The 16,283-nt window shown below is 37.0% G+C and overlaps 2 protein-coding genes across 51 annotated transcripts in view; one reads left to right on the top strand and one right to left on the bottom strand.

Annotated features, from left to right (window-relative positions):
- Window positions 1-522: 522 nt before the first annotated feature.
- Window positions 523-7,934, top strand: EXOSC8 (exosome component 8). The gene is made up of 11 exons (XM_043577603.1): window positions 523-602; window positions 1,696-1,732; window positions 1,902-1,965; window positions 2,940-3,013; window positions 4,416-4,461; window positions 5,174-5,279; window positions 5,364-5,409; window positions 6,077-6,173; window positions 6,456-6,576; window positions 7,037-7,143; window positions 7,718-7,934. Exons 1-11 carry the CDS (start codon window positions 586-588, stop codon window positions 7,831-7,833), a joined length of 831 nt encoding a protein of 276 aa, XP_043433538.1. The 5' UTR covers window positions 523-585; the 3' UTR covers window positions 7,834-7,934.
- The window catches only part of SUPT20H (SPT20 homolog, SAGA complex component), a 44,025-nt gene continuing 35,587 nt past the window's right edge, over window positions 7,846-16,283 (bottom strand). For 26 of the 50 annotated variants that reach the window (XM_043577447.1, XM_043577415.1, XM_043577189.1 and 23 more), the window contains 4 exons: window positions 15,170-15,307; window positions 10,680-10,785; window positions 9,114-9,217; window positions 7,846-8,354 (listed from right to left, as the gene is read on the bottom strand). In XM_043577447.1, coding sequence (XP_043433382.1) covers window positions 8,217-8,354; window positions 9,114-9,217; window positions 10,680-10,785; window positions 15,170-15,307 — 486 coding nt within the window. In that variant the 3' untranslated portion in view covers window positions 7,846-8,216. The remainder of the gene's footprint in view (window positions 8,355-9,113; window positions 9,218-10,679; window positions 10,786-15,169; window positions 15,308-16,283) is intronic. The other 24 variants (XM_043577530.1, XM_043577353.1, XM_043577363.1 and 21 more) reach the window with 1 other exon arrangement.

A 16,283-nucleotide genomic window follows, 5' to 3' on the forward strand; every position in this document is an offset into this window, starting at 1 on the left:
AATCGGATGTCTTGTACCCTGTCCGGCAACCCTACCTAGGAGGGAGGGGGAGGTTTTGAGCCGCAACACAAGCCACTCCTTTGGAGCCTGCTCCCGGGACCTGCAAAAGTATAACCTGGTGCGGATAGTGAGTGCACAGGAAGTTTATGTAATTCTCCAGTAACTAGAGCCGGGAGCCCTTTGCTTGGGAGGGGGCAAGCCCAGGGCCCAGCCTAAGACGGAGGCGGGAAAAGGACACAGACACTCTGGAATAATGCTCCACTCTTAATACTCAATTCCTGGCAGTAGGGTCGGTTTTCTCTTAAACTCTCGAACTACCAGACTGTTTCTAGAAAGATACACTCTCGTCTTCTCTGATGGCAGATTCGTCAAAACGCGTCCAAGGGAAAGAAGAAGCCTAGGGGCGTTGCCGGGACAGAGAAGGTCGAAGCAAGGTGGGCCGAGAACCACCCGCGCCAAGCCGGCTGTGTCTCAGGCAGTGGGACGAGAGCGCAGGCGTCCTTGTCGAAAGTTTGGAGGCGGTGTAGGCGAGCGGTCGCGAGGCGCGGCGTTGCTCTGCGCAGGCGCACGCGCGCGGGCGGGAAGATGGCGGCCGGGTTCAAGTGAGTGTCGGCGGCCCGCGGGCGCGTGTTTGTACCCTGGCGGATGGAGGCTTCCTTTAACCCTTCGCTGGGATTTTTTCACCTGGAGGCCACCCTGCCATTTTCCCACTCCTTTTTCTAACGGAAGCAGGCGACGGGCGGAAGGACCTGGAGGTGGTCGTAGTGAAGGGAAAGCGGGCTTTCCCGCAGTGAGAGGGGAGATGGAAGGGACTGTGTACAGAGTTCAGTATCGGCTGCAAGCGCTTGTGTAGCGGACGCGCGGCCCCACCAGACACCGTCATAAATCTTTTAAAAAGTGTTGTATCAGAACCACATACCACCCTATTCTCCCTCTCCCTGATTGATTTCTAAAGACTGTGCCTTGTTCGGAAGGTTTTACTTAAGCCTCTTTTGTGCCAGTGTGGTGAAGCCTGTAGATTGTTGTCCTCAGAGTCAAGTTTTTAAATGGATAAGATATAGACGATTCCAAAGGAAAACAATTATGTTGACACAGTTTTCTTTCTATTTGTATAAACTCTGAGTTCTTGATAGAGTGATAAATATATGCTTTTCGAAATTAACTTTCTTAAACAAGATCTAGTGGGGAGTATAGTAACAACTGGAATTTCAAAGTAACGAGTTGGCACACAACCTTCGACAACTCCAAAGTAAAACGAAAACATTTAATCTGGTTGTTAAAGTTGCAGGCACTAATATTTTAATGAAGGCATAATTCATTATTCATTTCATTATTGCCTAGTCATAATTGAAGAACATGCTAAATTTCAGTTACAGGATAGTGCGAATACTTTTTTTTTCTTATGCCTCGGAGCGAAACTGACATTACTAATATTTTAACAGCTGGATGTATTAAAGATGTCCAAAGGTTTTGGGCTCCAACCTGTGATTGTTTAAGGTACAGTTAAGGACAGCAGTTGGGTGTGATTGCTACGGGAAGAGTCCTAGCTGGCAAAGTAAACATCAGAATTCATGAAAGAAACTTAGTTACAAACTGGGGAGATTTATGCTGCATGATCACATTAAGATCTTTGCCAGTTTCGGGATTTATGTTAAAATTCATTAACTTACCTCGATATATGATTCCATGTTTCAGAACTGTGGAACCCCTGGAGTATTACAGGAGATTTCTGGTGAGTAAAGGTGGTTTTGTACAGGTTGTATTGTATCTTTTGAGAACAGTATCAGGTGCCTCTTTGGAAATTGACTTATATGAATTAATGAGGCTTAATGTGTTTTCCCTGGTGTGTGTAAAATACAAATGTAGATGTAATCTCCTTTCATGTAAATGTGTTTATTTAGAAAGAGAACTGCCGTCCAGATGGAAGAGAACTTGGTGAATTCAGAACCACAACTGTGAACATAGGTGAGGTATTTTCAGTTCTCAGAATGAAGTTGCTTCAGTATTTTTCTTGTGTTTTTTTTTATGCTAGTATTTTTATTTGTAAAGTTTTTTTTTTAAACTATCGTCTCAATTGATCTTTTTAAAATTTGAAGTTTTCCTTCCTTCAAAATCTCCAAGACATGGTTTTCTTTCTTTGTTAAAATGTTTATTTTTGAGACAGAGAGAGAGACAGAGTGTGAGCAGGGGAGGGGTAGAGGGAGAGGGAGACTCAGAATCTCAAGCAGGCTCCAGGCTGTCAGCACAGAGCCCAGTGTGGGGCTTGAACTCACCAACCACGAGATCATGACCTGAGCTGAAGTCCAGTGCTCAACCGACTGAGCCACTCAGGTGCCCTGTTTTCTTTTTTTTTTTTTCTCTTCTTTTTAATGTCGGAGAGAGAGAGTCAGGAGGGGCAGAGAGAGAGGGAGAGAGAGAACCCCAAGCAGACTCTGCCTTGTCAGGTGCTGTCAGCACAGAGCCAGATGTGGGGCTCAACATCTCATGAGATTGACCAGAGCCGAGACCAGGAATCTGATGCTTAACCTACTGAGCGACCCAGATGCCCCACAAGACATGGTTTTCTCGTATGTCTTATACTTACTAAACTTTCTGTTGCAAACACAGAATTTTCCAGTTTAACCTGTCTGACATTCCTAAGTTTTAGTCAGAGCCATTTAAACAGTATTTCAGCCAAATTCTATATCTAAGGGAATCCTATTATTTTGTGTTAGGAGGTTTTTATCTGTACAACAGTTCTGTGACTGAACGAAATGGTTAACTCAAATTCAAGGACAGGTGAATAATTCCTAAAACAGTAATTTTAAATAGTTACAGTACTTAAAAAGGGCTTGAGGTATGAATACATTTTAATAAGAAACTGAGATACATAGCAAGAAAAATTATATGTAGAAAAGGAAAACTTTCTGTGAACTCTTTCATTTTGCTTATCTTTCCAGGTTCAATTAGTACTGCAGATGGTTCTGCTTTAGTGAAGCTGGGAAATACTACAGTAATTTGTGGAATTAAGGCGGTAGGTTTGATATATCTTACTGAGATTTGAATTACCAAATTAGCTTCATATACTTGTTAGATTGTAATTTACACTGATAATTCTGTTGATTAGGCAGTCAGCTGTCAGTTTTTTAGTATTTTTCATTTTCCAAGAGCTTTCACCTTTGATAATACTGAAAGTCTAATGACTTTTATGAACATTTGTCAGATGGACTGAAATGAAACTATTTTTTGGAATTTATTTTGAGAGAGAGGGAGAGAGAGAATGAGTGGGGGAGGGGCAGAGAGAGAGAGGGACAGACAGAATCCCAAGCAGGCTCTCCGCTGTGAGCACAGAGCCTGATGTGGGGCTTAGACCCATGAACCATGAGATCACGACCTGAGCTGAGATCAAGAGCCAGATGCTTAATCCACTGAGCCATGCAGGCACCTCTAAAATGAAACAGTTTGGGGCGCCTGGGTGGCGCAGTCGGTTAAGCGTCCGACTTCAGCCAGGTCACGATCTCGCGGTCCGTGAGTTCGAGCCCCGCGTCAGGCTCTGGGCTGATGGCTCAGAGCCTGGAGCCAGTTTCCGATTCTGTGTCTCCCTCTCTCTCTGCCCCTCCCCCGTTCATGCTCTGCCTCTCTCTGTCCCAAAAATAAATAAACGTTGAAAAAAAAAATTTAAAAAAAAAAAAAAATAAATAAAATAAAATGAAACAGTTTTTTAAATCCTCACTGCTTTTAAGTTTTTAAGAATTTGGTCGAGAAAGGGATTTTTGGTGACCTCCTGTTAGCCGTTTAATCTGTGCAAATTGAAATTGCTCAAAAGAAAAGTTTGAGGGAGTAAGAGCTACTATTTACTGAGTACCTGTTGTGTTCCAGGCACCTTAAATTAGGTGCTTTATTACAAAATTACCAGTTTAATCATGAGAACAATCATTTGAGAACATTCATGAACAATCATAAATGATAAACAATCATTTATATGAGGTTCAGTGACTTGTCCAGGGACATATCATAACTAGAGCTTAGATATAACTTCGACTCCAAAGCATGTACTTTTTCCAGTATACTGCACTGTTGAGTTTTTGGTTACTAAATGATTGGAAGAGGGTGGTGCAGAAACTCAATATGTATTTATAAAGAGCCCAGGTAATTTTATTATTATTATTATTATTATTATTATTATTATTTTGAGCCCAGGTAATTTTGGTAGCACTAGAGTGTAGGCAGCTATGTCATCCTGCTTTTTGATCTTGTAGACCTAATGTGAGGATTGGCTCCAGTGTCCATGTAGCCTGATGACTCCCAAAGCATAGTAGATGCTCTTGTAGTTAACTAGCTAAGGTGGTCTTTGCTGAAGGGTTCTCCAAGTGATTGCTAAACTGTCTTCACAATTTCAGTAGCATCTTTCATAGGAAGTGTGTTTGCTTCTATAGGAATTTGCAGCACCACCAACAGATGCCCCTGATAAAGGATATGTTGGTAAGTTAAATGGTTTTGTAATTTTAATACAAATACTCTAACACATTTAATTCTGATCTTAATGCTAATGTTAAGTCCTAGTAGTTGAGCTGAAGAAAATTTATGATTCAAAAATACATAGACATGAAGCAGACATTGCTGAAAAGTTTTCTGTATTTAGAAGATAGCCTAATAGCAAGATAGAGAATTCTGTAAAATTTTCAACTATGATCAGTTGTTTATATATTCAGATGTCAACCAAGAAAATAAAAATCTTAGGAGAGTTGCAATTACAAACGTTTATGTTTCCATAAAGATTCATTTATACCACTATGCAATTTTCTTCTTGCCTTCGACCATCTGTTTTTTATGGTAGGAACCAACATTTTAAAAATGCAGGCAGCTGGGTAATGAGTAGAGTGCTATGTACTGTTACAGATTGAAGTATTTTGTTAAAAATATTTTTCTGAAGGATTTAGGATGATTGAGGCCTTAATAGATGCTTTGTATTTTTTTGGTATTATTTGTGTGAGAAAAAAAGTTGGAAAATGTAAATTTTATTTTATCTAAGCCTAAGAATCTTAGACCAAAAACGAAATGATGTGTTACAGTGTTTTCCACTTGGCCAATCCTAGCTTTGACCACCGTCACCTTTGCAGTGGATTAATAATGTCTTTAAGACTTCCATAAACCAGAGGTGAAGTTTAGTTCATAGCTGCAGTGTTTCTTTCAGTTCCTAATGTGGATCTACCACCTCTGTGTTCGTCGAGATTTCGGTCTGGACCTCCTGGAGAAGAGGCCCAAGTGGCTAGCCAGTTCATTGCAGATGTCATTGAAAAGTAAGATCATTATAACATTTGACTGTCATTCATTTTCAGATAATTGTTGACCTTTAATTTATTGTACTTTATTATTAAATCAAGTTCACAGATAATTCAGAAAGAGGACTTATGCATTTCTCCAGGAAAGGTAAGATGAATAAAGAAGCTATGAGGTTTTATTAATTCTGAATTGTTTGTTGTGGGAAGAGAACAGGGGAATTAAAATAGTAGACCACAGTGGCCTCAGATATGAATGTCTTAAGCTGGAATTAAGCTTAAAAAAAAATCAGGCTTACTCTGTAACATCTAAATAAACTATGTGGTTTATAAAAAAAAAAAATCGACAATTTATTACCTGATTGCGAGCTACTTTTTGAGCTGAGGTAACTTTTAACACATAATTAGTCCACTGTTTATTCCATATAGAGTATTAATATCTGATCAGCCAACGTGTTTAGGGTAAATCTACACTATAAATTTTAAGTCTGTTTAAAAGTTAGAACTAAGTTGAGTAGGATGTAGAGGCTTTTTGTATTTGTGGGAAAGTACATTTTGGGTTTCATTTGGAACTTTCAAAAGCATTTCCTTCATCTGCTAATTTGTTTCTGTAGCCCTTGATGGAAATGTAGATGTTGTTACCTGACAGCTTGATAGTTAAATGCCAGCTTTTACCAGACCTGTCTACTATGTTTGGTTACTGGTTGTGTACTTCAAGCCATGCTGGTCTACCCAAGGGTTCTGTGTGGTTTTAAGTTGAAATACCATGTTCTAACCACCGGAAGGCTGTAATTTACACTCTGTAAACTCTGTTTTAGCTTTCTTGGGTTCTGTACTGTGATATCATTTGCCTGGACTATGATGGGAACATCTTGGATGCCTGTACATTTGCTTTGTTAGCAGCTTTAAAAAATGGTAAGCAACTTTAATAAAAGGGAATATATTCCTTTTTATATATCAGGATATTCTGTTAAACGTTATCAATAAACTTTTTAAAGGTTTTTTGTTAAAATTTAGTGATGTTTCTAAATTAAAAACCATGTTTATATCCACTAAATTTACCTTAATTGTCCTAAGATAATTTTTTTAAAAAGAGTATTTCTAGACAACTTAATGAGGGAAAAGTGAATTAACAAAGCATAGAAAGCTGTATTTATTAAACTACAGTGATTTACTTCACATATTTGCCTTTTCTAGTACAGCTACCAGAAGTTACTATAAATGAAGAAACTGCCTTAGCAGAAGTTAATTTAAAGAAGAAAAGTTACTTGAATATTAGAACTCATCCAGTTGCAACTTCTTTTGCTGTATTTGATGAGTAAGTTAATCAAATGTCTAAAAATATTGTGTATTCAAGGTAATTATGGACTGTTACTCAGCTTTCTAACTTTTCAGGAAGTGCCTAAGCTGACCATACATCCTAGTTTGCCTTGGACACCTAGATTTATAGCTGTTGTCCCTGCAGAATTATCAGCTAACACTTACACTTTCAGCTCTCCCTACCTTTCCTCGATTTCCTTATTCCTGTGTAATTAACCTTCAATTATTTCACAGATTTACCTTAGGCTACCTTCTGTATTTACTACGGGTATTAAAGATTCTAACAAGTAGTAGAATATTAGGTTGCTATTAACTTTTCTGGTTTCCTAACAGTTCTTCTAGTGTTTGTATTTGACATTAATACCTAAGCTAAAAGGCAAGTAGTGATTTTATTCTTTGCAAATGAAATTTGTTCCGTGGATTGATAATTTATACTTTTTTTTTTTTTTTTTAAATAGCACTCTGCTCATAGTTGACCCTACTGGAGAGGAGGAACATCTGGCAACAGGAACCTTAACAGTAGTAATGGATGAGGAAGGCAAACTATGTTGTCTTCACAAACCAGGTATGTTCCTTCCATTCAGTCCTTTAATTTTTTTTTTTTTTTGTTTATTTTTGAGAGACAGAGTGCAAGTGGAGGAGGGGTAGAGAGAGAGGGAAACACAGAATCCCAAGCAGGCTCCAGGCTCTGAGCTGTCAGCACACAGAGCCCCAATGTGGGGCGGGGCTCAAACTCATGAACCATGAGATCATGACCTGAACTGAAGTTGGTTAAGGATGCTTAACCAACTGAGTCACCCAGGTGCTCCACGCCCCCCCCCATTCAGTCCTTTAACATGTAAAGTAAAAACTCAATGTGAGCTTCTTTGTATTAGAGAGGGCCAAATGGAATGTTTTGTTGTTTGCTAATACAAATTACTGTGGTTTCTTGGTTATCTCAAATTCCTTACATTTCTATATATATGTCTACCATGGTTCTTAAGGTATGCATCAGAATCATTTGCAGGTCTTGTTAAAACAAAACCTCAAATCTTGAGACAGTCTCACTGGCTTGCATCATTGAATTTTTTGTTTTATAACTTGATATTGATTTTTTATAAGTAAAACATCTTAAAAGTGTTGGCACAACAATTTTTCAGGTGGAAGTGGGCTGACTGGAGCTAAACTTCAGGACTGTATGAGCCGAGCAGTTACCAGACACAAAGAAGTAAAAAAGCTAATGGATGAAGTAATTAAGAGTATGAAACCCAAATAAACCACCACCACATTTTCAAAACGGATTTGTAAAAACTGTATTTGTTACACTGTGCACAAACCTTTTATACTAAATAAATATCAAACTACATTCTTCTGAAAGATGTTTCTAGTATTTCTTAGGTCACTTCCACATGTATTATGTACAGTGAAACCATTTTTAAAAAGCAGTAACTTAGGCAAACCAACCCTAATGGTTCATTAAACCATCTCCCTGTTTTTACTTAAAAATGCTAGGGTTGTGCTTCTGTATAAAGTTTGTACATCTAGCAATGTAAAATACTGACATTTAAAAAAAACAAAACCAAAAAAATGAAGTAGAAACTCAGAATCCTTTTGATTCAATGCTCTTAATGGTTTTAAAAAAGAAAAAAAAAGCAAGACTCAGAATTTTGGAGTGGTTGGCGTGCCTCTCTTCATTTTACTTTTTGACTGGCTGCCTGTATGCCGATGACGATGTAGCTGAGCTGTTTGTGCTGCTGCTGCTGCCATAGCCATTTGATGCTGCAAGAATCGCAACTGCTGAAGAAGGGAGGGAGAAAAAAGTCAAGTTACGTTAAATGTAGGCAGGTATGGAAAGGTGCTTTTCCTGAGAGATGAAAACAACAAAACTGAAAGGGAGAAAGCACCAAGATAACGAAAAGGGACTATACCACACTGAGACAATGCACAGTCAAACAGCACCAGTGGCACAGAAGCCTGCTGAGGGCTTTAAAAATGGTTCTTGGTAAACTTTAAAAATATTTCTGTTACTTTGCCCCGCCAGTCTATATTGTAGTAACTCAGCAACTTCAGTTACACTATTTTGTTGTAGGATAGTTTATAGCAATATGAAACCACCCTGCATACCAGAGAATCAACTATAATACGCTGACTTCCTACAATCCTGGAATAACATTTTCCTAAAACAGGTATGACATTTACTAACAGGAACACTGGTATACTTGCCTTTTTCTGCAGTACAGTATCAAAAAGTTAACCTTTGGCACTTAACAGCTGTCTGTTTCAAAATCTACTGGAAACTACAAAATGTAGGTTATTGTGCCACCAGCACTTCATGAGAGATTTTAAATTAGGAAGAGTATGGCTTAAATGTACAAATTATGTTCCGTGCTCCAAGTTGACTAGCTAAAATGTCAGACTTTCAAGTAAAATTTGCTAAATTATTTATCTACTACCTTATAGTCTTAAAAGACAGTAAAATAAAACTAAAGGTATGTTAAGGTACTTTTGGAGCAGAGTATCTTTAAAAATGTAATCAGAGTGAAGTTGCTGGATTACTTGTATCTGTTGCTGCTGCTGTTGAAAGGCAGAGGAGAGCTGGAATCTCTGCTGAGGAAGGCTTTGCTCAGGTCTGTTCTCGGCAGAGCCAAGCTGAGACAACACTACAGAGAGGAGAAGGGGAAAGCAGGCCAGTCAAAAAGTTTGAAGGCTACCAGGGTTAGAAAAGGACAACACAGAAAATGAAATAATAGAAAAGTTATCAGTATGATTAATCTTAAGTATCAAATCACAGACATTTCAGAATAAATTTAGTATAGTCTCCTGTTAGTTGAGGGTACCACTGATTATAAAATCTCCTGGATATGAAAGGGAAGGGAGTGCCCATGTGACAAAGCACTGTATCCCTCTTAAATTTCAATGAAATTTGATATTAGTGCTATTTTGTTGAGAAGGCTTTCTTGTAAAATGTAAAATACAGTATGTACTTTAAAATATGGTCAGTGAAGTAGGAAAAGGGGTGGGAGAAGTCCAATCTACTAGTCTGATGAAACTGGTGGACCAGTGCTTTAAACAAAAGATGCTGCAATGAGTTTAGACTACACTACTAACAATGGTGATTAACTGAGACTGCATTCATTATTCCATTTCTTTCCAAGCTGAGTGGGGCCAGAGTAATCAGTTCAACCCTCTCAATGTACAGATGAAATTCCAGGCCAAAAGGTAATCAAAAGTAATCATTGGCAGGGCTAACGCTACAAACATTCCCATGATTTTTCAGCCTAGATTCTTTCCAATAATGTATACGACAGCCATTTTAGGAAATTTATAACTTGGGTGCTAAAAGGTTTATGGTCACAAATTTCCATCTGGAAATTCACCAGCTGTAAATAGGACATTATGTAAGACCTTGCTTACTCTAAATTCAGACACTGGGAGTTGTATATAGATAGGACAGTGAGCCCAGTGACAATTCGAAATGTTGATGGTATGTTCATTTACTCAATACTCAAACTCTATCATAGGTTACTTACACATGTGGCTTCATGATTTTAATTAAATGCAAAGTTATAATTACTGTCTTTAAGTGACAAGATATTTTCATTAGAGGTAAATCTTTGGTTCACCATTTATTGCCAGAAGTGGTGAACAGTTATTTAGGATAATCTCAACTTTTTTTTTTTAACTGATGGTAAAAGTGGCTTATAAAGTTATTTCTGACCATTAAGTCTTAATTCACGCAATTGCAAGCTACCAAAATGACTCAAAAGATTATGCAATCGAGAAAAATGCAGTCTCAATAATAACTCAGAAGAACTAAAGACTTAATAGCTTTGGTAGCTTCCTAGTAAGTTGGGTAACTGTATAAAATTCTGCTAACAAACTGTAATGTGAGTAAAACACAACTGCTGTTAATGTATGTTGGTAAAAATACTTTTAATCAACTGTCAAATTAAAAAAAACTCAGACGGCTATCAATTGACTTAATAGTTCATGCATTAAATAGAATATATTTTTTCCCCAGTCACTGCTTGTAACAGAAGGAAAATTAAAATACTGAGTGAGATCCCTAAGTGATCAGTTATTTTTAGTAAATTCAACATATGAAGGTATGAAGATACCAACCAGCTGCCTGTGACTGCATGAAACTTCCTACTCCAGCAAGGTTAATAACAGCAGCGTGCTGAGCAGATAAGGCCTGTTCTTGACTGGTAGAACCTTGTTCAGAACCCTGAATTAAAAAATGATACATGACTTGTACAGAAAGAAAAACAATTTGAATCAGTGAAAAATTTTTTTTCTTGTATGAGAAAAAATACCAACATTAAGACTACATCTTGTAAAAAGAATAACATAAAAAAATATTTCAAACATATTTAGAATTAGCAAGAATAAAGATGTGCTATTTCTTTTTAATTTTCAAATAAGCTCTATGCCCAATATGGGGCATGACATCATAACCCAAAGATCAAGAGTCACATGCTGTCTTACTACTGGCACTCCAGTATGTCGTCATATTTTGAAAGCAAAAAAAAAAAAAAAAAGAAAACAACCTAATTTCCCAGAATTGATTCTTTATTGGTTTGTTTGATGCTGTATTAATAATTCCTAAGCTTTCTATAAAGCTTCATCGAAACTATTTTTTAAAGCTTAAAACTCTTTGCAATGTAGTTCTAGAATTTCTTTCTTTTCTTTTTTTAAGTACCAGAATTTCTAATGATAACAATGAAAAAAGGAAATAAAGAGACAAAAAAGAAAACTGTCTTTATTTGCAAATGGCATGACTATCTAAAAGGAAAATCATAAAGAATCTACAAAAAAGCTCCTAAAACTAATAAATGAGTTAGTTCAGTAAGATTTCAGAATATAAGATCAACATACAAAAATAAATTTTATATACTATTAGTGAACATGTGGAAACCTGAAATTTAAAGAAGTACCTACCATTTACAACTCAAAAAAAGAAAAACAAAAACCCACTTTGGTATAAATCTGCAAAACATATATAGGATTTATATGCTGAAAGGTAGCTGATTTTGGCTTAGGTAGAGACAGTTCCATGTTCATGGACTAGAAAATTCACACAGTAAAGATGGTAAAGTCACTCTCAAACTGACGTATGGGTTTAAATTCAATTTCTTTAAAAATCCCATTTTTCCTCCCCTGCCCCCCCACCCCTTATCTATAGACCGGATGATTCTAAAATTTGTACGTAGGGGCGTCTGGGTGGCTCAGTCAGTTAAGCGTCTGACTTTGGCTCAGGTCATGATCTCGCGGTCCATGAGTTCGAGCCCCGCGCTCAGAGCCTGGAGCCTGTTTCAGATTCTGTGTCTCCCTCTCTCTCTGACCCTCCCCCGTTCATGCTCTGTCTCTCTCTGTCTCAAAAATAAATAAACGTTAAAAAAAAATTTTTTTTTTTTAAATAAAATTTGTACGTAAAGGCAAAAGATCTGGAATAGCTAAGCAATTTTGAAAAACAAAATAGGAGGAAAACCTTTGCCTGATTTTAAGATTTCCCATATAGCTTACACAGATCAAGACAGTGTGGTACCAGCACAGGGACAGAAACATAGATACGTGGAAAAGAATAGAGAACACAAAGAGCCATGCAAATACATCTTTACAAAGGTGCAAAAGTAAACCTATGAAGATGGCGTTTTCAACAAACAGTGCTGTAGAAATTGGACAATGTTCCCTCTTTGCCCCCCACCAATGTGGACCTAAGTCTTATACCTGACACAAAAATTGACTGGAAATGGATCACAGATTTAAATGAAAAGTTATAAAGGTGTTAGAAGACAACACAGGAGAAAATCTTTGGGGTCTAGGGTGGGGTGAGGCATTCCTAGACATAATACATAAAGCATAGTCTATAAAAGAAATAAACTGATAACTCAGACATCACCAAAACTAAAAACTTTTGTTCTGAAAGACTTTGGTACCACCAAAAATAGTGTTTGAAATAACATTTTCGTAAACAACATTAATTCAAACATTTCAAAAACGTTGTTAAGACATTTATCTTCAAGGGACTTTCCTAGATACTGCACAGAAGAGCACAGAACTGACAGAAGAGGACCCTCTTGAACTTGGAACTCTGCTCATGAAATGAATAGGAATAAGGAAAACAGATTACATTACTTCTATAACAAATCTATCCTAAAACAAAGGAAAACTCCCCAAATATAACTCCCCAAAACTTCCACCCAACTAGCACAACTTCTCCTAAAAACACCCTACAGTGTTAAACAGAACTGTAAGACAAAAACCACAAGATCATCAAAAAGAAAAACTCAAAAAACTTGAGAGAACTGAAAAATACATGTTTTTGCAACACAATGGAATTAAAATAGGAAGCAATTACAGAAAGTTATCTGGAAAATTCTCAAATATGTGGAAATCAAATTGCACACATCTAAACAACCCATGGACTTAACAAAGAATTCATGAGGGACATTAGAGAATACTCTGATGAATGAAAATGAAAGCACATACATCAAAATTTCTGGAAAGCAGCTCAAACACTACTGGAGAAAGAAATTTATAACACTGTTTATTTTAGAAAAGACAGGCTGCAACTCAATAATCTAAGCTCCTACCTTAAGAAACTAGGAAAAAAAGGAGCAAATTAAAACTACAATGCAGGAAATTATTCCAGAAATAAAGACCTAAAGATACACATTAAAAGGGCCCATAGGAAAGGATGGAAAGATAAATTCTGACAGTTTCAGACTTTAAACATAAAAACAAATTTTCAGGGTTTCTAGGCAATATTCTGCAGTTAACTTACAACAAACAGCAAGGTAATTGTAACTAGTGCCAGACTTTCCAAAAGCCTACAAAGCAAGTGAACAGTGGGCAGCATTTTCAACAAATTAAAACTATAGAACTCTCAGAAGAAAACTTAAAAGCTTCACAACACTTGATCTGGCAAAGATTTCAATATGACATACCAAAAGCACAAGCAGCAAAAGTAAAAATAGGTAATGGGGACTACAACAAAATTAAACACTTCTGGGCATCAAAAGACAATCAAAAGAGTGAAAAAGCGACCCATGGAGTAGAAGAAAGTATGTGCAAATTATATACTTGATAAAGGATTAATAAGAATTTCTGTAACTCACGAACAACAAAACCCCCAAAAAACCTGATTTAAAAAATGGGCGAAAGGAGCTGAGTAAACATTTCTCCAAAGAAGATATATAAATGATGAGAGCAATACATGAAAAGATGTTCAATAGCACTAATCATTAGGGAAACACAAACCACAAGGAGAGATTACTTCATATCTATTAGGATGGCTACTATTTTAAAAAAGCCCAGAAAATAACAAGTGTTGAAACCTGTTAGAATGTGGAGAAACAAACTTTGTGCACTGCTGTGGAGAATATAAAATCGTATAGCCTTATGGAAAACAGTGTGCAGGTCCCTCAAAAATTAAAAATCCTACTCCTGGGGATTATCCACAAGAACCGAAAGCAGGGACTTGAAGAGCTATTTGTACACCCATGTTCACAGCAGTATTTATCACCGCCAAATGATGGAAGCAATTCATGTGTCCACTGACAGATGGAAGAAACAAAATGTGTGTGTGGGTGTGTACAGATATCTTGAGATCTATGGAATATCCACAATGGAATTCCACAATGGAATATTATTCAGCCTTAAAAAGTACAGAAATTCTGACACACTAAAACACGGATGAACCTGGAGGACCTGACAGTAGTGAAATAAGCCAGTCACCGAAAGACAAATACTGTCTACAGCAGTCAAACATGGAGAAACAGAAAGTAGTTGTCAGGACTTGGGAAGGGAATTAGGGAATTATTGTCTAATGGACACAGAGGTTCAGTTTTGCAAGATGAAAATACTCTGGAGACTGGTGCGTGACAATATAAGTATACTTAACACTAAAGATGTGCATTTAAAATGACTGAAAACAGCAAATTATGTATTACGTGTATTTTGTCACAATTAAAAAACAAATGCAAATCAATTTTTCTATCCAGCCAAGTAATCCTTCATGAGTTAAAGAATAAAGAAAAATTGTTTTGAATGTGCCCTTCCTGAGAGTCTATTAGAGGATGAGCTTTTTACCCAACCAAGACTTGACTGGGTAATCTTTGTGCACTAAGAGAAAAACTCTGGGGCGGTAGGACCCAAAAATCAGTATTTTTAGTTCCCAGATCATTCCAAAGTACAGCAAAGGTTCAGAAAAACATGTAGTTTCTCCTAATTTAACTTACTGCAGCTATTATTCAATCTCATTCTGTTTAACAACATATAAATATTTATTTGTGTGTCTCTTCCCTCTGCCCTAAGCTTCATAATAATAGGGACATCTCTATTCCAACAGAGACAAAAAATACTGTACACAGAAGATTGATGACTGGGCAAAAGTGCATGGGCAATAGGAGCAGAAAGAGGATTTGAAATAGGCACCCAGTAACTCATCACTAGTACTGCTAATAAAGAAAAGCAGAGTAAGAACTGTTTGTTTGAACTAAAAGCACATCAAATATGCCTGAAATATACCAAAAAAAAAAAAAAAAAAAAAAAAAAAAAAGTTGGCAGTTCTGTAAGACAAAGCCAATGGAGGGCTAGGAAGTACATACCTGCTCTCCTGGCTGCTGAGGACTGGAAGTGGTGGGCTGCTGGGGCTGCTGAGGCTGCTGAGGCTGCTGTGGCGTAAACTGAGAAAGCTGCTGTTGCTGCTGCTGCAGAGTGTTAAAAATGAGTGAACCACCTGGAAGCTATTGAAGAAGAACTAATTAGCTGATTTCATATTATTTAAATTTCTTTATTCCATACATACTTTGGAACATTCACTGTGTATCAGGCATTTTTCTCTGATTGAAGAAAACAGGTGAACAAAAACCAAACCAAACCAATATCCCTGCCTTTAAAGAAAATCTAAAAATTTCTAAGTGCTACGGCTTTGGGCTCTCAAATATGTAAGTAATCTCAAACATGTATTTATCTGCTTCAGGTTAATAGTTAGCTATCCAAATATACATTGAACTCTTCTTACACATCAATATAAAACAGCATCAAATGACTACAAAGTATAAAGAAAACTAGTGATGATCAGAGACACACATTAAGAAAACTTCTTTAATTTGTCCTAGCTTTATGAAAACCCAGCATGCATGGATTCTTATGTAACACAGTAAGGAATTTCAAAGCTGCAAAGGAAGTGCATTAGATACCCATATTTTTAGTTTGGAGGTACTACTCGTTGCTGTCATTACATTATCTATAATACTCCAAAAAACAAACCAAACCAAACACCCCAAAGCACTTGTTAAAGCACCCAGAAAACTCCATGTTAAAAATTAAAACTATGGTTTCCAAATGCATCAGGAAACAAATGGTTTTTCCATTTATTCTATAGGGGTTTAAGTTATAGTAGTCCCCGTTTATGCATGGTTTTGCTTTCCCCGGTTTTAGTTACTACAGTCAACTGTAGTCCACAAGCCGATGAGCCTCCTGATATGGTCAGGTCAAAAGTGGCCTAATGCTATGTCACAATGCCTATGTCATTCGCCTCCCTTCATCTTATCACATAGGCATTTTATCATCTCACATCACAAGAAGGGTGAGTACAGTACAATAAAATATTTTGAGAGAAGAACCATATTTACATAACTAATAGTACGCTGTACTATTGTAACTGTTCTATTAGTTACTGTTAATCTCTTACTGTGTCTAATTCATAAATTAAACTTC

The sequence above is a fragment of the Prionailurus bengalensis genome, chromosome A1, assembly GCF_016509475.1.
Source record: "Prionailurus bengalensis isolate Pbe53 chromosome A1, Fcat_Pben_1.1_paternal_pri, whole genome shotgun sequence".
NCBI classification, from domain to species: Eukaryota; Metazoa; Chordata; class Mammalia; order Carnivora; family Felidae; genus Prionailurus; species Prionailurus bengalensis.

What these genes read in the sequence shown, in the direction of transcription:
- EXOSC8 (XM_043577603.1), top strand. An exon ending in ATTGCAGATGTCATTGAAAA is followed by an intron (nt 5,280 to 5,363) that starts GTAAGATCATTA and finishes TATTAAATCAAG; the next exon opens with TTCACAGATAATTCAGAAAG. An exon ending in TCTTTTGCTGTATTTGATGA is followed by an intron (nt 6,577 to 7,036) that starts GTAAGTTAATCA and finishes TTTTTTAAATAG; the next exon opens with CACTCTGCTCATAGTTGACC.